A 23,080-nucleotide genomic window follows, 5' to 3' on the forward strand; every position below is an offset into this window, starting at 1 on the left:
CCCCACTACTGTCCTGAGAGCTAAGGGGCCGTGACCGCAGAGTGCGTGCCCGGGGACCAGAGATGCTGCTGAGATGCAGGACTAAGATTTAAGATCTTTAACAATCAACACTATGAAAAAAATAAGTAACAGCTTTATTGAGGCATAATTCACATACCTATAAAATTCTTTTAAAATGTATAATTCAGGGGGCACCTGGGTGGCTCAGTTAAGCATTGGACTCTTGATTTCAGCTCAGGTCATGATCTCAGGGTCATATGATCAAGCCCTGCGTTGGGCTCCATGCCCAGTGACAAGTCTGCTTGAGATCCTCTTCCCCTCCCTCTGGCTCTCCCCCTGCTTGTGTGCTCTTTTTCTCTCTCTCAAATAAGTAAAATCTTTAAAAAAACAAAACCAGTTCATTAGTTTTCAGGATATTTATACAATTGCACAACCATCGCCATCATCTCATTTCAGAGTATTTTCATCACCCAGAGGAACCCATTCCCCATTAGCAGTCACTCCCCGTCCTTTCCTTTCCCCCCCACTGTGTATCTGTTCTGGACATTTCATAAATGTAGATCCATACAGTGGTGGCCTTTGTGTCTGGCTTCTTCATTCAGCAGAATGTTTTCAAGGTCTCTCCATGTTAACGGCATTGGTCAGAACTCCATTCTTTTGGAGGTTTATGTGACAGTTCCCTGTGTTGATGGACCATACTTTGTTGAAATGGACGTATGGTTGATCCTACCTTTTGACTCTTAGGAATTATGCCGCTGTGAACATTTGTAGACAGGTTTCTGTGAGGACATGTTTTTAATTCTCTTGGGCATATATTTATTTTTTAAAAAGATTTTATTTATTGGGCACCTGGGTGACTCAGTGAGTTAAGCCTCTGCCTTCGGCTCAGGTCATGGTCTCAGGGTCCTGGGATCGAGCCCTGCATCAGGCTCTGCTTGGCGGAGAGCCTGTTTCCCCCTCTCCCTTTGCCTGCCTCTCTGCCTACTTGTGATCTCTCCCTTTCTCTGTCAAATAAATAAATAAGTAAATAAATAAAAGATTTTATTTATTAGAGCTAGATAACACAAGCAGGGGGGAGGGACAAAAGGGAGAGAGAAACACTCCCCACTGAGCAGGGAGCCCAATGCGGGGCTTGATCCCAGGATCCTGGGGTCATGACCTGAGCTGAAGGCAGATGCTTAACCAACTGAGCCACCCAGGCACCCTTGGGCATATATTTAGAAATAGAACTCCAAAAATCAATTTTTAAATGAAATAACAAACTTAAAGAATAATACCAAATAAAAATCTTCAACAATCATGGCATACACTGACCATCATATGTCGGGATTTCCCAAGCAAGAATCCCTGTTCTTAGGGCTGACATGGGTCCACCCAGTGTGGGCAGCTGCATCTGGCCACTCCCCCAGCAGTGCCTGGGAGGCCCAGAGGGACCCTGCCACCCGCCATGGTGATTCTGTGGCTCTTCCCCCATTTGTTGATAGAACTTACCGTTTTCCCAACCCTAAGCAAAGGCCTGTGAGCTGCTGCTCCTTTGCCCACTGTGGGTCCCGTGGCCTGTCACATGCACCGGCACAGGCATGCAGGCCCCCCCCGGAGCCCTCCAGGCTACACTCCCCTGACTTTGGGGTGGAGGGCTGAGAAGCCTGTGAGTTTGAGGGGGGCTGAGGTAGGTGGGCCAGAGGGACCACATGGAGCTCACACACAGCCCACCCCCCTCCGGTGCTGGTGGGGCTCATGCAGGTCACCTGGGGTGACATCAGAGAGCATGTCCTGGGTGTCAGGATCAACTTTTTTCCAACCACACATGCCCATTGTAGGGGTAAGTATGTTTAAGGTCAGTGGTACTTGTCCCAAAATCTAGATACATGATTGCATTCAATTTTAACCTTTTTTTTTTTTTTAAATACTTCCTTCACTTCCATCCCCTTAACTGGTAAGTGTGATCCTACAGCTGGCACAGGGCTGCTATGTTTGCCCTCCTTTGCTATATGGATGCGGTGGTGGCAGCGGAGGGCTTTTTGTTGTTGTTCTCTTTCTTCTCAGGGTAACTGGGATAAAAAGATACCCTTTCCCTACTAGTTCTCTTTCGATGTAAAATTGTTGGGTTGCAATATTTTCTACTCAACTAGAGCTCGCCAGTTCATGGGAATGCAAAAGCATGGGGGACATACTGCTGAGCATTGCTCCTCAGGCTAGCTTGCATGTCACCTGCATGTTTGTCAGAAATGCAGGTTCTAGGGGGGTTCCAGTGTACAAAGAGTCTAAGAAGCACTTCAGTGCTGGAAAAGTGACCTTGTCTCTTCAATACCTGGACTGCAGGGGGACAAGAAGCTGGAGAGGGAACCTATAGACCGAAAGGGATTTAATGACACAACAAATATTGAAGAGCATAATCTTACTTAGATTCTCATTCAAACAAAGTTTAAAAACTCCAATCATTTATGGATTATGAATATTTAATATTAAGGATTACTGGTTTTTCTAAATGTGATGATCGTATGGTGATTATGTTAAAGAATCCATATCTTTTTAGAGATATCGACTGGCATATTTACAGATGACATGATACATGCCTTTGCTCTGAAATAATATGGGCGGTGGAGAAGTTGGTGGAATCTAGGTAAAAGGATATTAGCTATGAGTTGATCACTGCTGAAGCTAGCGATGGGACCCTGGGGACTCATGATACTATTCTATGTTTATAGATTTATACGTATGAAATTTTCTTAAAGCTGTTGGACTGAATTGCAGAAGTTATAAAAAGTTTTTGAAAGGTAACAAGATGATCTCTCCATAAATGCCTGGGGACATATAGCCAGAAAGCTTAGTATTAAAAAAAAAAAAAAAAAAAAAAAAAAAAAAAAAAAAAAAAAAACCACCAAATAGGAATAAAGTTCATTCAAAAGACCAAGCAAAAGAGAAGGAGTTACCATATTCCTGCAGAAATAGCAGGAAAAAGAACAAAAATTAAAAATTTTGAAATAGAGAAAGATGGCAGAGTAGGAGCACCATAAATCTGTCTCCCCACCAGACAATGATTGCAGAACCTATCTGATATAGCCATCTTGGAACTCTGGAGTCTATTGAAAGCTTGCAACTTCCAGGGAAAGGCTTGGACAGTAATTGTGGTTAATTTCCCTCCATTTCAGCTCTAAGCATAGTAACATTTGCCTAGCCATCACTCCCAGCCATGTGGTAGGCAGCTGTTCAGGTTTTCTGGAGCAACTAGCACACAGCCTGTTGGAGCTAGGGTGGGCAAAAAAGGACCTTGTCCTCCAAAATGTTGGGGAACTGTGCCCTGATCCCTGATTGGTGCTTCTGACCACAGAGGTTCAGACAAATAGGCAGGCAGCCCTTGTTTCAAGCAACCCCGTAATCCCCCACTTGACTTTCAGGGGATTTAAAGGGCCAATGCTTTTTCCTTTCTCCATTTTTTGCTTTTTCCCCCTTGGAGAGCCAGATCTTAAAGACTGAGGACATGCAAAAACAACAGCATATATGGAAAAAATTAGAAAGTGACCCTGCATGCCCAGGGAAAGTCTCAGAAAAGGCCTACATTTACACTTGCAGGAGGAGTCTCAACATAGAGACAACCCACAAATTTCTTATAAAAAAAAAATACACAATGGAGCAGGGAAATGAAAAATTCACTAGAGGTATTTAAAGGCTTATCTGAGCAGGGAGAAGAAAGAATTAGTGATCTTGAAGATAGGACAATGGAAACTATCAAGGCTGAGGAACAGAAAGAAAAAGATTGAAAAAAGCAAACAGACCCTGACAAACCAGTGGGACACCATCAAGAGGATCAATATATGCACCATAGGAGTCCCAGAAAGGAAAGAGAAAAGGGGGCAGAGAGATGATTCGAAGAAAAATATATGAAAATTCTAAAATTGATGAAAGGCATGGATATAAGCATCCAAGAAGCTCAAGGAGCTCCAAGTAAAAGGAAATAGAAGAGCCCCACACTGAGACATTACTGTAATCAAACTATTACAGGATAACCAAAAGCCAAAGCCAGAAAACTTTGAAAGCTGCAAAAGAGAAGCAAATCATTTTACACAGAGGATCTTCAATATGATTATCAGCAGATTTCTCATTAGAAACTTTGGTGGTCGGAAGGCTGATATAGTTGAAGTGCTCAGAGGGGAAGAAAAACCTGTTAGCCAAGGATTCTGTATCTGGCAAAACTGTCCTTTAAAAGTGAGGGAGAAGCTAAGAGATTCCCCAATGAACAAAAACGAAGGAGTTCATCCCCATGAGACCTGCCCTGCCAGAAATGCTCAGGGAAGTCCTGCACAGTGAATTGAAATCAAGACAGTAAATTAAAGCCCTATGACAGACTAATAATCTCAATAAAGGTATAACGTTGGCAATTTTAAAAGCTAGCAGAAATGTAACACTGGTTTGTAACTGGAGCAAGGGAAGGAAAAGAGCAAGGGTAGCAATACTAGTTTGTAACTGTTTTCTACATGATTTTGGAGACTAATACATTTAAAAGAATTTTTAGTTTATGTTTTAGAGCACACAATGTATGGAAACAAGGTTGTGACATCCGCAACCAAAAAGATGATGATGGAACTGTAAGGGAGTAGAGTTTCTGTATGTTAGAAATTAAGGTGGTATAGATTCAAATTTGAGTGTTAACAACCCTGGATATTAAATATAATCCTCATGGTAACCACAAAGAAAACAGCTATAGAATATACACAAAAGGGAAAGAGAAAGGAATTTAGATATTTCACCACAATCAGCTAAACACAAAGAAAACAGTATTGCAGGATATGAGGGGCAAAAACTATAAGGCATATAGTAGACAAAAAGTACAATGACGGAAATCCCACCATATCATTAATTACTTTAAATGTAAGTGGGCTAAATTTTCCAATCAAAAGACAGACTGGCAGAATGGATAACAGATGATTCAACTATATGCTGTCTGCAAGAGCCTTACTTGAGACCCAAAGACACAAAAGTGTTGAAAATGAAAGGATGGGGAAAGATATTCCATGCAAATAGTAACCAAAAGAGAGAGCAAGGGTAGCAATACTAGGATCAGACAGAAAAATTCATCAGAGACAAAGAAGGACCTTATATATTAATAAATGTCTAATACAATAAGAAAATATAACAATAATAAGTATTTATGCACCGCATGACAGAATACCAAAATATATGAAGCTGAAATTTACAGATGGAAGGGAGAACTAATTCTATAATAATAGTTAGAGACTTCATTACCTACCTTGCAATAGTGAACGAGTAAGCAATTAGGAAAAAGAAGACTTAAGCATTGCAATACACCAACTAGGTGTAACAGACATACACAGAAAACTCTACCCAACAACAGAAGCATATACTCTCAAGGGCAAATGGGGCATTTTTCAGGCTGTCCCAAATATTAGGGCCACAAACTAAGTCTCAATAGATTTTTAAAAAGATAGATATTATACAGACTTCTCTGTCAACAACTGGATGAAGTTAGAAATTGTTAACAAAAGCAAAACTAGAAAATTTCACAAATTTCTAGAAATTAAAAAACACATTTTAAAACAACCTGTGGACCAAAAAAGAAATCATAAGGGAAATTAGAAAAAAATAGAGATGAAGAAACCTGAGAACACAACAGAGCAAAACTTGTGGGATGCACGGCAAAATTTATGGTGCTAAAGGGAGTATTTATGATGGCAAAACTTATATTTAAAAAAGAGATAAACTAACAACCCAACTTTACAACTTAAGGAATTTCTAGTTAAAGAAGAACAAATTCAACCTGAAGCTAGTGGAAGGAAAGAATTAGTAAAAAATTAGAGAAAAGCAAAAAATTTTAAAAATTAGAGAATAGAAAAACAATGAGTTTTTCAAAAAGAAAATGACAAAAATGACAAACCCTTAGCTTGCTTGACTAAGGAAAATAACTGAAGTTACTAAAATGAGAATGAAAGTGGGAATATCACTACTGATCCTACAGAAATAAGGAGGATTAGGAGAGAGCACTATCAGCTGTGTGCCTCCAAACTGGACAACTTGGATAAAACTGACAAATTTCTAGAAACACAAAATCTACCAAGACTTAATCATGTAGGGGTATCTGGGTGGCTCAGTCGGTTAAGCGTCTGTCTTTGGCTCACGTCATGATTCCGGGGTCCTGGGATCAAGCCTCATATCAGGCTCCCTGCCCAGTGGAGAGTCTGTGTTTCTCTCTCCTGCAACTGTCCTTCCCCCAAGTTCGTGCACTCTCTCTCTCTCACTTGCTTTCCCTCAATAAATAAATAAAATCTTTAAAAAAAAAAAAAGGATTAAATCATGTAGAAATAGAAAATCTGAATAGGCCTATAATCAGTAAGAAGATTGAATCAGTAATCAAAAATCTAATACCGGGGCACCTGGGTGGCTCTGTGGGTTAAAGCCTCTGCCTTTGGCTCAGGTCATGATCCCAGGGTCCTGGGATCGAGCCCCACATCAGGCTCTCTGCTCGGCGGGGAGCCTGCTTCCTCCTCTCTTTCCCCCTGCCTCTCTGCCTTCTTGTGATCTCTGCCTGTCAAATAAAATCTTAAAAAAAAAAAAAATAGGGAGACGGAAACAGCCTCCATATAATAAAAGCCGTATCTGAAAAGCCCACAGCAAACATCATACTGAGTGGTGAAAGTCTGGAGGATTTTCCTCTAAGATCAGAGGGTAAGGATGCCTGCATTCACCACTTCTACTCAACATAGTACTGGAAGTTCCATTCAGAGTGATGAAGCAAGAAAAAGAAAGAAAATCATTCAAGTTGGAAAAGAAGTAAAATGAGTTCTTTGCAGATGACATCATCTTCTATGACGAAAACCCTAAAGACTCCACAACAAAGCTATTAGAATTAAATGAATTCAGCAAAGTAGCAGGAAACAAAGTCAACAAAGTCAATGAAATGCAGTTCTATACACAAATAATGAACACTTTTGAAAAGGAAAACAAAAACCGTCTCATTTACAATAGCATCCAAACAATTCCACTTGCATTAGCATCCCAAAGTTAAAAACAGAAATACTGTATGCCCTGGCAATTGTGCTTTTGGGAATATACCAAGAAGAATTGAAAACAGAGCCTTGCAGAAGAACACCCATGTTCACAGCAGCATTATTCATAGTTGCTAAAATGTGGAAGCCACCAAGTGTACATGATGGATGAATGGAGAAACAGAATGTCTAGACATAAAAGGAGTATTATTTAACCTTAAAAAGGAAGGAAACTCTGACACATGCTACCCCATGAATGAAACTTGAAGGCATTAAGTGAAATAAGCCAGTTACAAAAAGTCAAATATTGTATGATCCCACTACTAGGAGATACTCAGAGTAGTCAACACCTTTAGGACAGAAAACACTGTGGTCTTGCCAGGGCCTGAGGGGCAGGAGAATGGAGAGATATTAGTAACAGGGATAGAGTTTCAGTTTTACAAGATGAAAAGAGCAGAGAGTTGGACAGTGGGGTTGGCTGCATAATGTAAAGGTACTTCATACCACTGAACCAGACACTTGCAAGTGGTTAAGATGGTAAATTTTGTGTTATGTGAATTTTATCACATTGAAAAAGGAAAAGAAATAGAGACCCCCTTTGCCTCCACAAACTCAAGAGCAGTGCTCTGCTAGACCCTGCCCAGCATTTAGCATCCTGGAGGAAACAGGTGACACATACTTAGTTCTGGTTCCTATATGGGTACCTGGGCTTTTTATTTTATTTTACTTTTTTTGAGGTGGGGTGGGGCAGAGGAGGAACGAGAGAGAGAGGGAGAGAGAGAACATCTTAAGCAGACTCCATGCCCAGACTTGGGGCTCAATCTCATAACTCTGAGATCATGACCTGACCCCAAATCAAGAGTTAGACACTTACCCGAGCTAGCCACCCTGGCACCCCCTGAGTGCCTGGCTTTTTGTTCATTTTCATTGTCTGCTTTGATACTGTGCCTTGTTCTGCTCACTCTTAAACCCTGTAGGAGGTGTGTAGTGTGATCCCGTCTCCCTGCATGTGGGCCTGGTCTTTGCTTCAGCACAGGGAAGTCTTCACCCATCACTACACTGGCTTTTGCTCCTCCATTCCGTGTGCAGCCATGTCCTGGAATTCCTTCCACATGTGCCCTGCACATGGCCTCCTGGGGTCCTATCGCTTCATCTCCTTGTCCTTTCCCTTAAAGTTCTCGGAGCTGTCCCCAGCTTAACATGGTCCCCCTTGCCCACTTGATGGCAGGCTGCATCCAGTCCTCATTGTGGTCTTGACCTCCTGTGGGCTTGTCTGCACCCAGATCTGCCTCTCTAGCAGCAGGGGTGCAGCTTCTTGGGAGGAATTAAGATATCTGTCCCAATTCTTCAGGATCTACATTTACTTCGATTTCTCACACACATCCCTTAATGAATGTTTCTTCTCATGTTTCTGGTGACATTTTCCTGTTTGTGTGTCCTTTGAGCTGCACATGGGTGCAAGTTCAATAACAGGGACTTCAGAGGAGTTGTGCCATTTTGATCATGCGTCCAGATGGAACCTGGGCTGGAGGCGGAGGTGCAGGCTGCATTTCCTCTGAGCCATGGAACTCATGTCTGAGGGGCAGCCTTGGTTGCAGGTGTCTAGCATGGCTACCAAGACTCAGCCCACACAAGGTCTCACCTTAGCCTGAGGTCAGCATTGGAATGTGCTTTCTGGAGCTCGTGGTCCCTTCTGTGTGGCTTGCCTTGCTCTCTGGGCTCTGGCTGCTGCAAGACCAATCCTCATTTCCACCCCTGGCTCACTGCAGGAACAGAGAGTCTGAGTTGCTTCCTGTTCCTTTTCCAACTAACTGGCTGGGTTGGGTTTTCCCGGAGGAAATTTTGCATGGTTTCCAGGAAGGGATTCAGGCTTAATTTCTCTTTTCTGTTCTTTTGGTCAATGTGGCAGAATCTGGGAAGTGTTGGGTTGGGCTTCATCTCGCTTGGGCTGCTCTGCTCATTCTTCTCCTGGGTCCCGTCACCTCTCTGGCTGCTGGAAGTGCCGAGCTGATGCTGGTGTTTAGGCTCTGCAGCTTACTGCAGGCTGTCCTGAGGTCCTTGTGCTCCCTTCTGTATCCAGGGGTCCATCTTCCTGGGCTGGCTCCCCTTGGTCCTCAACTGGAGGAACTGTGGAGTGAGCATCTCAAACAGATCACAGCAAGGCAGGCAGAAAATGGGGCTAGGACCCAGTGTAGAAAATTCAAGGAAGTGCTCACCCTTGGGGTCACACATGCACCTCTCTAAATATTGTGCCCTGGGTGTCTCACCCACTTCACACCAGTCGTCTCTGGCCAAGAATGAATGATGCTGTTCTCTCCGCCAGGGAGGGAGGACATGGCTCGTCCTACAGCCCTTATGCACCCAGTCAATGCAAGGCAAGTGACAAAGTTAGCCTTCAATAATACTGTTATTGAGATTTAATTTACATATCACAACATGCACCCGTTCTGTGTGGCATTTGATGAGATTTGACAAACTTATACACTGATGTAAGGACTAACATGATCAGGACAGTGATCATTTTCATCACCCCAACATTTCTTCATGCCCTTTTGTATGAACTCCCCTCACCTTCCCCAGGCACAGGCACCCAATCGGCTGATGTCTCCATTTTTTTTTTTCCTTATGAGCAAACCTCTAAGATGACCCTTAGTGACACCTGCCTCCTCAAAGGTATTCACACCCTGGAATGTGGGCTGAGCCCAGCGGCTTGCTTCTAACCCATGTGGAATGGGATGTCGCTTCTGTGATTAGCTTACATAAGATCATAACTTCCATCTTGCTAGCAGACTCACTCCGTTGGCTTTTTGGCTTGTACACTTTGAAGCAGCAAGCTGCTGTATCAGAGAGCCCATGTGGCAAGAGACTGAGGGTAGGCTCTGGCCTACAGCCAGCAAGGAATCAGATCCTGCCAGCAGCCCGTGAATGAGCTGGAGTGTGGCTCCTTCCCCAAGTGCAGTCTTGGAATGACCGCAGCCCAGCTGCCACCTTGGCAGCAATCCGTGAGAGGCTCCGGAGCAGAGGAGCCGGCCCAGCTGAGCCCAGATTCCTGATCCGCAGAAAGGGTGAAATAAATGTGTGTTATATTAAGCCACCAAGTTTTGGGATGATTTGTTATGCAGCAACCGATAACCAATACAGCTGGTTCTAACACTTCACATGAATAATACAGTCAGTCGTCTTTGGTGCCTGGCTTCTTTCCGCGCAGTGTGTGTGTGAGGTTTGTCCGCATTGTTGCCTGTGTTAACAGCTTATTCCTTTTTTACTGCTGAGTAGATTTCTATAGTGTGTAATGGCCCCTTTACATGACCACACCCTAATCCCAGGACCCTGTGAATATATTATACTACTTGGCAAGGGAGAACAAAGGCGGCAGATGCAATGAAGGCTGCCAACCAGCTGACCTGGAGATGGGGAAATGAACCTGGGTTGTCTGGTCGGGCCCAGTGTCATCATACACATCCTTATAAATGGAGGAGCGAGGCAGGAAAGAGAGTCTCAGAGTGAGGGGGTGTGGGAAAGGCTCAGCTGGCATTGCTGGTTTGAAAATTTAAGGAGTCATGGTGGCCTCTGGAAACTGGAAGAGGTAACAAAAAGATCTCCCTTTCAACCTCCAGAGACGAATCAAGTCCTGTTGGTGCCTTGATTCTAGCCTGGGAAGACCCATTTTGGAATTCTGGTCTTGAGGACTGTAAGGGACACATCTGTTGTAAGGCACTCTGTGTGCAGTCATTTGTTACAGCATGCACACGGCTTGTCTGCTCCCCTGCTGTGGGCATGCAGGCTGTTCGTTTTCTTTTCTTTTTAAAATTTTATTTATTTTAGAAAGAGTGAGCAAACAAAAAAGCATGACAGGGAGAGGGGCAGAGAGAGAGAGAGAATCCTAAGCAGACTCCATAGAGCAGCACAGAGCCTGATGTGGGGCTTCATCTCAACCCTGAGAACATGACCTGAGCTGAAATCGACAGTCAGACACTTAAACAGCTGATCCACCCAGGTGCCCCCAGCATGTGGGCTGTTTCTTGTTCTTGCCTATTATGAATAATTTTGCCGTGAAGAATCCTGGGAATTTTTTTTTTTTTTTTTGTATGTTGTCTCTAATACAGCCACTCTTCCAATGTTGGAACAGACTTCTCATTCGTTGTAGTATGTTTTTAATAGAGACTTCAACTTTAAAAGCAGTTTTAGGATCATGGCAAAATTGGGCAGAAGGTACAGAGCTTTCCTAAATATTCTCTCCTCCCACCTGCCTTCCCTCACCATCAACATACATTTGTTACAATCAATGAAAGTACACTGACACATCATTATCACCCAAAGCCAATAGCTTCCCTGAAGGTCCACTCTTAGTGTTGTGCATTCCGTGGGTTTGGAGAAATGTATAATGACATGTATCCATCATTAGGGGTATCATACAGAGTCATTTCATTGCCCTAAAGATCCTTTGTGCTTCACTTACTTATCCTTCCTTCCCCCCAAGCCCTGGCAACCACCAGTCCTTTCATCATCTCCATAGTTTTCCTTTTCTAGGATGTCCTACAGCTGGAAACATACAGTTGTAGCCTTTCCAAAAAGCCTTCTTTCACTTAGTAATATGGTGTTAATATTCCTCCCTGTCTTTCCATGGCTTAATAGCTCATTTGCGGGGGGGAGGCACTGAATGATACACCCTCGTTGGAATGTGCCAAGTTTGTTTATCCATTCACCTACCGAAGGACATCTCGGTTGCTTCCAAGTTTTGGCAATTATGAGCAAAGCTGCCATAAACATCTATATACAGGTTTTGTGTGGACATAAGTTTTTAACTCCTTTGGGTAAATACCATGGAGTGTGCTTGCTGGATCATATGGCAAGAGTATGTTTATCTTTTTAAGAAACTGTCTTCCAAAGGGGCTGTCCCATTCTGCATTCCCCCCAGCCATGGCTGAGAGTTCCTGTTGTTCTGCATCCTCACCAGCATTTGGTGCTGTTAGTCTTTTGGATTTGGTCCATTGGTATAGGTGTAGATATTAGTATCTTATTGGTTTAAGTTGCAATTCCTTAATGACACTTGATGTTGAATATCTTTTCATATGATTATTTGCCATCTTTATCTATTCTTTGATGAAGTGTCTGTTCAGGTCTTTGGCCCATTTTTAATCATATTATTCATTTTTTATTGTTAAATTTTAAGACTTCTTTGTATATTTTGGATAACAGTTCTTTATCAGATTTGTATTTCACAGATATTTTCTCCCAGCCTGCGACTTGTCTTCTCATTCTCTTATCTTTCATAGAGCAGAATTGTTAACATTCATAGAATCTAGTTTATCACTTTGGGATTGTGTCTAAACATCACCAGACCCAAGGTCACCTAGATTGCCCCTATGTTATCTTCCAGGAGTTTTATCGTTTTGCATTTTACTCTTAGGTCGATGATCCACTTTGAGCTAGTTTTTTATGAAAGATGTAAAGTCTATGTCTCAATTCATTATTTTGTGTGTGGATGTCCAGTTGTCCCAGCACCATTTTTTTTTGAAAAGTCTATCTTTGCTCCATTGTATAGACTTTGCCCCTTTGTCAGAGATTAGTTGACTATATTTATGTGATCTGCTTCTGAGCTTTCTATTCTGTTCCACTGATTTATTTGCAAATAACACAGCGCTTGATTACTGTAGCTTCATAGTAAGTCTTGAAGTTGGGTAGTGTCAGTCCTCCAACTTTGTTCTTTTCCTTTAATAATGTGTTGACTATTCTGGGTCTTTTGTCTCCCCATATCAGTTTGGCAGTATCCACAAGATAACTAGTTGGATTTCCATTGGGATTGTGCTAACTCTATAGATCAAGTTGGGATGAACTGATATCTTGACAATACTGAATTTCTTTACCTATAAACATGAACTAGCTCTTTTTAATGATTTGATCCATCATCAGAATTTTGCATTTTGCCTAATATAAATCTTGTACATATTTTGTTAGTTTTATTTTTTATTTTATTTTATTTTGTTTTATTTTTTAGAGAGAGATATTGAGCAAGTGAGGCAGGGGCAAGGAGGGGCAAAGGGAGAGGGAAAGGGAATCTTAAGCAGGCTCCATGCTCAAAGGGGAGCCCAAATCGGGGCTCGATCTCATGATCCTGAGATCATGACCTGAGCTGAGTTGAGTTGGTTGCCTAACCAACTGAGCCACCCAGGTGCCCCTTGTTAGTTTTATATGTAAGCATTTCTTTTTTGAGGGTGCTAATGAAAATGGTATTATGTTTTCAACTTCAAATTCCACTTGTTCATTGTTAGTACATAGGAAATGAAGTTTTGTCTAGTAACTCTGTATTCTGTAACTTTGCCATAATGGTTTACTAGTCCAGGAGTTTTTGGTTGATTCTTTGAGATTCTCTACATGTCATCTGCCAAAAAGCTTTATTTCTTTCTTCCCCATCTGTATACAGGTATTTCTGCTTTTCTAAACTTTGTATTACCCCACTTCCCTTTTATGAAACATCTTCATTAGTACCTGTTCTTGCTAACTGAAAGAAAACTAAAGAGGAAGATATCCCTGCTTTTGTTCTTGATCTTAGTGGGAAAACTTTAAGTATGATATTAGCTGTAAGCCTTTGTAGATATTCTTTATCAAGTTCAGGAAGCTCTCTATTCCTAGTTAACTGAGAGCTTTTATTATGAATGGGTGTTAGATTTTATCTAATGCTTTTTCTGGATCTATTGATATAATCATGTAATTTTTCTTCTTTAGCTTGTTGATATGATGGATTACATTAATTGATTTTCAAACACTGAGACAGCCTTGCATACCCTGGAAAAATTCCACTTGATCATGATGTACAATTCTGTTTATACATTGTTCCATTCAATTTGCTAATATTTTGTTGAGGATTTTTACATCTGTGTCCCTGAGAAATACTGGTCTGTCATTTCCTTTTCTTGTGATGTCTTTGCCTGGTTTTGGAATTAGGTTAATGCTGGTCTTACAGAATGAGTTAGAAAGTATTCCCTCTGTTTCTGTCTTTTGGAAGAGATTGTAGTGAATTGGCAAAATTTCTTCCTTAAATATTTGGTAAAATTTGCCAGTAAACCCGTCTGGGTCTGATGCTTTCTGTTTTGAAGGTTATTAATTATTGGCTCAGGGGAGGGGGGTGGGGAGATGGGTTAGCCCAGTGATGGGTATTAAGGAGGGCATGTATTGCATGGAGCACTGGGTGTTACATGCAAGCAATGAATCAAGGAACACTACATTAAAAACCAATGACATACTGTATGGTGACCAGCATAATAAAAAAATTGTCTTGATTTCCTCAATAGATACAGGCCTATTCAGAAAAGTATATATATACATCTTCTTTTCTTTTCTTGCCCAGATAGGGCAGATGAGTTTATGACAGTTAATGCATACAGGCCATGACTCTCCTGGAAATAATAAAGTACTGGTGCTCAAGGACAGCTCAGCTGGCTAAAGACCAGCAACTGGAGCTCATCTCCAGGATTCTGCTCTGCATGTTTGTATGTGTGTGTGTTATGTTGCCTGGTTCCTGGAACCTAGGAGTCTGCCTGCATCTCCGCAGCTCATCTCTCTCTCTCTCTCTCTCTGAGATGGAAGGGAGTCACCCTGAAAAACATCAATGATGGAACCCTTCCCTCTCCCCACCCGGTCAGCCCTGGCAGGAGACTTATATGTGGAACTGAGTATTTTTCAGGGTGACTCCCAGCTTTCTAAGAGACACAGTCTTGCCTGAGTGTGCTGGTGGTTTTGCATCACCTGCAGGAGACTCTGGGCAGGAGATTCTCCATGGCAGGACATGAGCCAACAAGACATAGATACTCATCCATGAGGAACACGACTTCCTAGGGGGCATCAAAGCCTTGGGCTGGCTTCCACCTTAAGTATTTGCTCCTGTTCTGCCTCTGCCTGGACCCTCTTCCACCAGATGTCTGTGCAGCTTCCCATGCTCAGGAAGTGCCTGGGTCAAATGATGCTTTCCCCCGGAACCCTGCCCTCTCCCTCCACTTCAGTCTCCTTCTCATATCACTGTCTATTTCCCTCTGGCACATGTCGCATCTACAAGTCACATCTGTGAGCCTGTCTGTCTCCATCAAATGTCAGCTCCATGAGGCAGGCCTTGCTTATCCTTGGAGAACCTCGACCTGGGCCTGACCCAGAATAGGAGCTCACCCCATGTTTGGGTGTGAAGGGATGATTTCTTGCTCCTGATCAGCCTCACCTAGTGCCCCAGCCTGATATGGCCCAGCCCTGCTGGGCCTCATGTCAGCAGAAACCCCCTGGGTGGGAACTCCTTGATACCTTGATGCCTCCTGCTGGCTGAAGGCTGCTCTGGGTGGAAATGGGACAAGCCCCATGTGTCTCCACCTACCTGACCTCTTCCCACCCTCCACCCTCCCAGCTCCCCTGCCCAACAAGGCATGACCTCTTCCTAGAGTCAGGCTTCCAGTGGAGCTTTCCAGAAAGTGGAAGCTAGCGCAGGGCAAGAGCCCTGGATGGGCGGATGGGTGGCTGCACAGCTCAGCTCCCAGTGGCTGTGGGGGTCCCAGGATGACAGCCAGTGACAGAAAGCTCTCCTCCTCCCACCCAGTCAGCCCCAGCAGGAGACCTACATGCGGATCTGTGTGTTTTTCAGGGTGACGTTCAGATCATCCAGGGCCTCTTCCATCTCCTGTGTGTTCTGGATGAGCGAGAGGTTTTGCTCTTCCAGCTTCATGAAGATGTCCAGGAGCTGCTGGGGATCTGTGAAGTACAGCTCCAGCTCCTGCAACCAGAGCCACGTGTGCAGGCTGGCTGGGCAGCACAGAGGGACTAGCTTCTGCAGCCCCACCCAGAGCGGGGCCACTGACCTCCCCGTCGCTGTCTGGATCCTCATACATGGTGGAGATAGAGCTTGACCTGCAGAGAGATGTGAGGTCAGGGCACTGCTCTCCAGCCTGGGGGGCAGAGGTCTGGTGGTGGTCTTACTTTACCCCCAATGGGGAAGCCTCCCCTTCTCCTCCCACCAGCTGACCTGGAGAGGGCACTAGTTTCCCTCTTGGCCCCATACATGTCACACAGTAGTTAGGGGAGGGTTTCAAAATTCAATTAGTTCATGTCATTTCAGTTAGAATAGAACTCAGCCTCCTTCCTGGAGCCTATAGAACTCCTACTGCCCCCTCACCTCCCTCTGCTACCCCTTAAGTTACTCAGCCCCTGTTCCTACCAGCTCTCTTTCTGTTTCTCTGGTTGCTGACCCTACCTCAGGACCTTTGCACACACAGCTCCCAGTGCTAGAGTTGCCTCGCCCCATTTATCATTCTTTTTCTAAGAACAACCTTCAGGGCCTTTTCTGCCCACCTCCCCTATCTAGATTTTCCCTTGGCACTTTCCTTGATGGTCCTACTCAGAGCTATCCTGTGATACTCGAAGCCACTTCTGCCTGACCCTGAGAACCCCAGAGGGGCAAGGACTATCCGGGGTTGGCCCTCAGGGTTGTGGGGGAAAACTATGAGCTTTGAGCACTCAGCGTGGGGACCTAGGAGGCCCTGCTGGAGGGGACCTAACCTCAACCGACTTCCAAACCTGCTTTCATCACCCCTCCTGGCCTCCTTCAGCTTGGCCCTTGCCCTGGATGTGCCAGTTCTGGGGGCTGAGAAGCAGGTGGGGCAGGCTCATAGCCAGAGGCATCTGGGTCCCACCCATAAGAACCCAAGCAGAGGCCTGCCTGACTCCAGTCTCTGACCTACGTGACAGGGAAAGGTGGTAAGTGCAGGACTCTGTGGGATCCCAGAGGAGGAACCCTGGAGGACTTCCCAGAGGAAGGGTCACAGTAACAGCCAAAGCACTCACCAGACCTGTGGCTCATACTGAACACTTGATGTCTATTTGGCAAATGAAGAACATGCAGCTTAGAGAACTGGCTACCTGCCCAAGGTCACCTGCAGGGCACTGCTGACCCATAAGGTGCCTGAGAGTCTGCCCTACAGATGGGCATTGTCTGTGGGGTGGGCTGGACTTTAGCCCCTACTTGCCCTCTCTACTGAATGCCTTGTGCAGCCCACAACCTGCCCAACTGTACTCAGTGGCCCTGGTCACATGGCTAAAAGATGGAGGGACCCAGGTAGTGTGATCCTAGACCTCTCTTCTGAGGGATTGCCCCAGCATGGGGCCTTGAGGGTGAGGCTCCTGAGCTGAGGGCAATGCAGGCAGGGGAAGCATGCATAGCTAACCTCTTAGAGCCTCTGTTCAATAAGGAACTGGAAATGACAGTTCCCACTGGCCAGGGTTGCAGGGATCCAAGTTAACTTGAGGCTTATGCCTGGCCCACCAATGGTGGCTACTCTTCTCCACAAGGCACAACCATGATGCATAAAGAGGAAAGTGAGCTCAGAAACTGGTAGCACTCAGGTCTCCTTGCAGCCCAAGAAACATCAGTTTGGGATGTGGGAGGTTGAGTGAGGAGAACATCAAAGGGAGCAGGGTATGCTCACAGGGGCAGAGATCAGGAGCTGGTGGGGGAGAGAACCATGGGGAAGGGTTAGCAGGCTATTGTAGAGAAGGAAGGAGAGAGAATGGTGCACTTAAGGGAAGAGCAGAAGATACAGACCTTGCACAGCAGAATGGCGGGGAGGCTCCTGAGCTCCTGGGCCACCCATTCTCTCCAACCCTTGTGCCACCACACTTACCTAAGCTGATAAACTAGAAAGCTTCCAAGAAAACAGGAGACTATTTCAGTGGGATTGGCAAAGATTTCTTACATAGGACACAACATTCACCAACCATAAAAGCAAAGATTGGCTAATTGGACTCAAAAGAATAACACTGAGAGACTAATAAGACAAGTCACAGACTGGGCAAATATAGTCATACTACACTTTTACACGAAGGACTAATGGAAAACCAGAAGTGGAAGACCAATAATCCAATAAATACGTACAAAAATTGAATAAACACCTCACAAAGGAGGTGTCCTTATATATATGCCTTATATGTATGTCCTTATATATGCCAACATATATGTCATCGTGAAAGTGTCACGAAGACCGCAATGAGATACTACCCCCACCCCCATAGGACTCCTGTCTTTTATTCTCCATATTCTGATCTTTTCACCCCTGGGGCTGAGCTGACTCCTGACTGGACAGACTGTCTCTCCCAGGGCTAGCCAATTCCTAGAAAGGGTAAAGGACACACCCTTGAATATGCTTTCCAGGGGCAAACCAACCAATACCAAGCTCTCATAGCTCTCACTATTCCCCTGCCCTGGTGGCCAGATAACTGAGGATACCCCTTGGCCCCAGAGCCCTGAAATTAATCAAGCTCACCAATCCTAAATCCACGTACCCCGCGCACTTGCCCTTTCCTGCAGAAACCACAAGAAGGGCTCCTGCCCACACCTCCCGCACTCCCTCTTCCTCCGGATGCAGCTGGTTGCCTCCCCCTGTAGTGCCAGGCTGTCTGGCGTGCCCCCTCCTCATGAGAACAGAGTAAAAACCACCTTTTCAATGACATCATCTCATGATGTGTGGGTCTTACCCACCGTCACATTATCTATTAGGACATGATTTATAACAACCCTGCCAGAATACCAAGACAGATGGGAACCTACAATAGCGTGATCCCAGGATCTGACCTGATGTGGGGCCGGACGTGGGGGTGCCGGCCGGAGTGGCAAATGTGGCAGCCACAGCAGGAGTCTGTTTGGCAGAAGCTGCCAACGGTTGTCGACTCACCTTGTGCCCCAGCAGTCCCACTCTTATTTCCAGCCAACATAGTGCTCACACAAAAGAGAGTGCTTATACATACAAGTACAGGAATGTTTGCAGCAGTTTTAATGTGAAGAGCCAAGAACTGGGAACAATGCAAAAAGGCTACCAGTCGGAGAGAGGACCCAAAGAGTGGGGCTTCTTCATGAGGTGGGACACTAAGTGGCAACAGCCAAGAACAATCTGCTGCTGCACACAACCGCGCAGATGCTCAGTGAAGGGACACTGGCCCGGAGAGCACACTGCTGCTGTTCTCAGTGCACCAAGTTTCAAAACAGGGAGAGTGTCCCAGGGCAACAAAGACAAAATAGTGTGAACATACTGGTGTGGGGTCTGATTGAGGAGGGCCTGAGGGAGTTCTGGGCTCCAGGAATATTCTGTTTGGACCTGAGTGTGATTACACGGGTACATATATGTGTAAGAACTCAAGAGTTGTTCACTTAAGATTTGTTCGTTTTGTGATCTGTTGACATAGCATAAGTATGAGAGAAAAAGAACAAAAGACCTAAGTCTGATCGCATCACTGGTTTGCTGAAGCTTCCTGGCTCCTGTAGGCTCTGGGCCTGAGGGTACCAATTACACCTGGCTGTGTGTGACCCCATTTTCTCACCTGTCATGTGGGTACCCTCCAGGAGGTACTGGGGCTTGGCGGGGGGTGCTGACTGGAGTAGCAAGGGGGCAAGTAGCAGAGAGGGAGGCAGGGGTTGGCTGGGGAAGGGGAGGGGGACTGGGGCAGGAGGTCTGTCTTGTGGTCACTGGTCATGGCTGGAGAACACTGGTGGGCATATGTGGGGGGGTGGGGTCAGGCACTGCAGGAAGAAATCCAGGATGTATAAGAGGTGCTTGGTGGTCCCAGAGATGGTGCTGGAGAGGCTAAGGGGCAAGAGTCCCTGGAGTTGGAATCTGATCCCAGGAGGAGGCAGGACCTTCGGCTAGAGCATCCAGGATGACTAGGAGAACTGTCAGACACTGGAATGACTAAGCATGACCAGCAGACCCACCCCTGTGCCGTGAGACGGTGGATTTTGTGTCAACTTGCCTAGGTTCAACATTATTCTAGATGTTTCTGTGAAGATGTTTGTTAGATGAGATGAACAAATCAGTAGATTTTGAGTAAAGTAGATGACCCTTCATGGTGTGGGTGGGCCTCATCCAATCAGTTGAAGGCCTGAAGTGACAAAGACTGACCTCCCATGAAGAAGAGGGAATTCTGCCAGCCTACTGCCTTCAGACTCATGCTGCAGCAGCAGCTCTTCTTCCCTGGGTTTCCACCTGCCACTCACCTGCCTTGGCTCTCCAGTCTTTTTTTTTTTTTTTAATATTTTATTTATTTGAGAATAAATAAATCACAACAGAAAAATCACAACTAGGCAGAGAGGCAGGCAGAGAGAGGAGGAAGCAGGCTCCCCGAGGAGCAGAGAGCCCGATGCAGGGCTCGATCCCAGGACCCTGGAATCATGACCTGAGCCGAAGGCAGAGGCTTTAACCCACTGAGCCACCCAGGAGCCCCTTGACTCTCCAATCTTGCCAGGCTGGCCCAAGGGGATGGTCCAGATTGCATGGGACAGGTGAGACCCTGGCAGTGGCCCCTGGCCCTGTAAAGGCGAGCACCTGGTAGCCATCTGAGGCCATCCCTCCCCATAATCACCTATGAATATCACTCTAGTAGCGCTAAGAGACCAGGGCTAGACAGTCGAGGGAAGCTGAGAAGGACTACCACCAGCTGCTCCCTGGCTGTGCCGCTTATGGACAGACAGCAAGATATACAGGGTCAGCTCTCCAGTAAGAGGAAGGACGGGCGTAAGAAAATCACCTTTGCTTGTATTTACGTTGAATCAGGAGGAAATGCCAGTATTCATTTGAGCTACTGAACAGCAACTTCTTATGGTTCAATGTACTGTTAGCATTAAAAGTCTGGAGAGGGGTGCCTGGGTGGCTCCGTGGGCTGAGTGTCAGACTTGTGATTTCTGCTCAGGTGGTGGTCTCAGGCTCAGTGGGGAGTCTGCTTAGGATTCTCTCTCTCCCTCTCCCTCTGTCCCCCTCCCCACCCCATTCACGCGCATGTGCTCTATCAAATAAATACATCTTAAAAAAAAAATGGCTGGCAGGATATCCTGTAGATAACAAATCTCGCTGCAGTGCCATCTGTGGCTTCTTGGCCCAACAGTCTGGGTGGGGAGGGGGCTGGAAGGAGGTGTGCCAGGCCTGGGGCTGGGGGCAGGAGGCTTAGACTTCTCAGCTTAGACCTTTCTATACAGTTGTGATTTTTCTGAATGTATTACTTAGTAAACTCCTAAAACTAAACAAGTTTTCAGTGAGGGAGGAGGAGTAACTGGGAGTGACCCAGCAGCAGAGGTAGGTGGGGTGGGTATGGCTCTGGCCTTAGAGGCAGAGAGGTTTTTAAGTGGGGTAGGGATAGGTCTGCATTGACTCGCGGATGTGTTTGAGGATTCTGTTTGTCCAAAGTAAGTGTCACACTTAAATCTGGGTAATTTTAGTAAAAATCCAGACTCTGGCTTTTCGTGAAAGGCTCCGGAACTCTGACCTCCTTGGCCAGCACTCCCTGGCCACCGAGGGCTGGCAGGGGGCATATGTCTTCCCATTCACTGTGCCCAATTTGGCTACCTGCACCGTTTATATCTGACTGTCCCATTAACACCTGAGTGGGCCACCTCAGGCATAAGTTGATCGAACCAGACAGAAATAAAACTGTTCAGAAAACATTTTGATTTTGGTGCTTAAGTCTGACTACACAACTTCTGTGTTGGGAACAGCCCTTCCTCATGGTCTCACCCTTCCCAGAGAGACTGGGCTCATCCTGGGCACCCCTGGCTCAGAGCCACTGCAGAGCATTCCCCACCAGGCCCCAGCCACTTCTCTGCCCTACCTGAGGCCCACTCACCCTTTGGGGTCCAGCTCACTGCTCAGGCTGGGCTGTCTGCTGTACTGGAGGCTCATAGTGCTGGATAGAAGCCGCCTCAGCCGTGTCACCGGCAGGGACTTCGAGGGTTTCTTTGGGCCCTGCCCATCTGGAGGAAGCAGAGGAATGGTTTCCACATACCCCAGCCCAGGGCAGGACTCTTCCAGCTTGGGGCAGTCACATACCTCTAGAGCTTGTTTTGCCCTTGTTCCCTGGTCCTACAGGAAGCAAGGGAGGGTTCCAGATGGCTTCGGCTGGAGCCAGAATTTCAGCAACACTGCTTGAGGGCACAGGGCTCCCCAGGATCCTCCCAGCCCTCTTCCCCTCAGTTTCAGAACGATATGCATGGGAGGAACTTGCCTAGGGTCAGAGTTAGAGCAGGCCCTATCTTCCTCGACTGGATGTGTGGGCTGAGCCACCAGGCCCCAATGGGCACTTACTGCCTCTGGCTGGGGCTTTGTGAAGCATGGAAGGGGCCCAGCCTGTGGGTCTCCATGCCCTAGATGGACCCAGGGACTGGCTGTCTCTTTTCTGCTACCTTTGTCCCCTCCTGTGGAGAATGAAATGTTCTCTTTTGGGGGCTCAGTGGCCTCCTTGGTCTTTTTGAGATCCTGGTGCTTCTTCTCCTTTTCTTCCAACCACTCCTTGGGCGACAGCTTGTATAGGAAGTCCTTGTAGATCTTGTAATGCTGCAAAGTGTCTTCAAATTTGGAGATTTCACTAGACCCGGGAAAGGGTGGTGAGGTCAGGCTCTGCCTGCTGGGACACCCCTCCAGAGGGGACTGCCCCTGAAGCCTGGCCACGCCTGGCCAAGCCTGGCGTGCTCCTTGTTCTCCTGGGGACAGGCCTGGCATCACTGCTGTGCTGGGGAGAGGACATTGCCCACTGGGGACCAATGGGGCTCAGACCTCCATGGTGACCGTGATCTGTGACTTTGGAGTGGCCGTGGACCCGGGCGACCCTGTGTGCCAAGTGAGCCCTGCCTCCTAGTGAGGCTTTGGGAAAGTCACTGAATCTTTTCTTGGCCTCTGTCACCTCATCTGTAAAATGGGCAGCTGCATCTGTCAGGCTTTGAGTCCCTAACTTATGAGTCCCTAAGCTATTTAGTAAGTCTGGGAGATGAAGTCATGAGGTCTGTGCTGCGCTGAGGCTCCTTTTGGCCTTGGGAGAGGGGTGGAGGGAAGGGCAGCAGACCAGGATGGGCAGGCTCTCTCCTTCAGCTCACCTTTTGATGTTCATGATCTGGGTGGTCAGTTCACGGATCTCAATGATCTTCTCCACTTTTGCTTTGGTCTCCTTCTCAGCCCTGGGGGTGGGGATGGGGGTGGGGGCAGGGAGCCAACCGCAGACTGTTAAAGGGGGCGTGTACACTGCCTTGGGGGAGTGGGGGTGGGGTGAGGAGCCACCTGGGGCCCCTTGGGCGG

General features: G+C 46.1%; 2 protein-coding genes across 7 annotated transcripts in view; one reads left to right on the forward strand and one right to left on the reverse strand.

Moving 5' to 3' along the window:
- The window catches only part of ZXDC (ZXD family zinc finger C), a 97,095-nt gene that overhangs the window by 42,520 nt on the left and 31,495 nt on the right, over positions 1 to 23,080 (forward strand). The window contains exon 13 of one of the 2 annotated variants that reach the window (XM_032341317.1): positions 15,625 to 15,666. The exons of the other annotated variant lie outside the window; for it this stretch is intronic. Within the exon in view, the coding sequence (XP_032197208.1) occupies positions 15,625 to 15,629 (5 nt within the window). The 3' untranslated portion in view covers positions 15,630 to 15,666. Of the gene's footprint in view, positions 1 to 15,624; positions 15,667 to 23,080 lie in introns of those variants that run through there. 2 annotated transcript variants of the gene reach the window in all.
- CFAP100 (cilia and flagella associated protein 100) overlaps positions 1 to 23,080 on the reverse strand; it is a 50,040-nt gene that overhangs the window by 3,694 nt on the left and 23,266 nt on the right. For 4 of the 5 annotated variants that reach the window (XM_032341619.1, XM_032341664.1, XM_032341786.1 and 1 more), the window contains 6 exons: positions 22,882 to 22,962; positions 22,195 to 22,376; positions 21,842 to 21,874; positions 21,639 to 21,765; positions 15,839 to 15,887; positions 15,602 to 15,753 (listed from right to left, as the gene is read on the reverse strand). In XM_032341619.1, the coding sequence (XP_032197510.1) occupies positions 15,602 to 15,753; positions 15,839 to 15,887; positions 21,639 to 21,765; positions 21,842 to 21,874; positions 22,195 to 22,376; positions 22,882 to 22,962 (624 nt within the window). The remainder of the gene's footprint in view (positions 1 to 15,601; positions 15,754 to 15,838; positions 15,888 to 21,638; positions 21,766 to 21,841; positions 21,875 to 22,194; positions 22,377 to 22,881; positions 22,963 to 23,080) is intronic. The other variant, XM_032341711.1, reaches the window with a different exon arrangement.

This window comes from Mustela erminea, chromosome 1 (genome assembly GCF_009829155.1).
Source record: "Mustela erminea isolate mMusErm1 chromosome 1, mMusErm1.Pri, whole genome shotgun sequence".
NCBI lineage: Eukaryota > Metazoa > Chordata > Mammalia > Carnivora > Mustelidae > Mustela > Mustela erminea.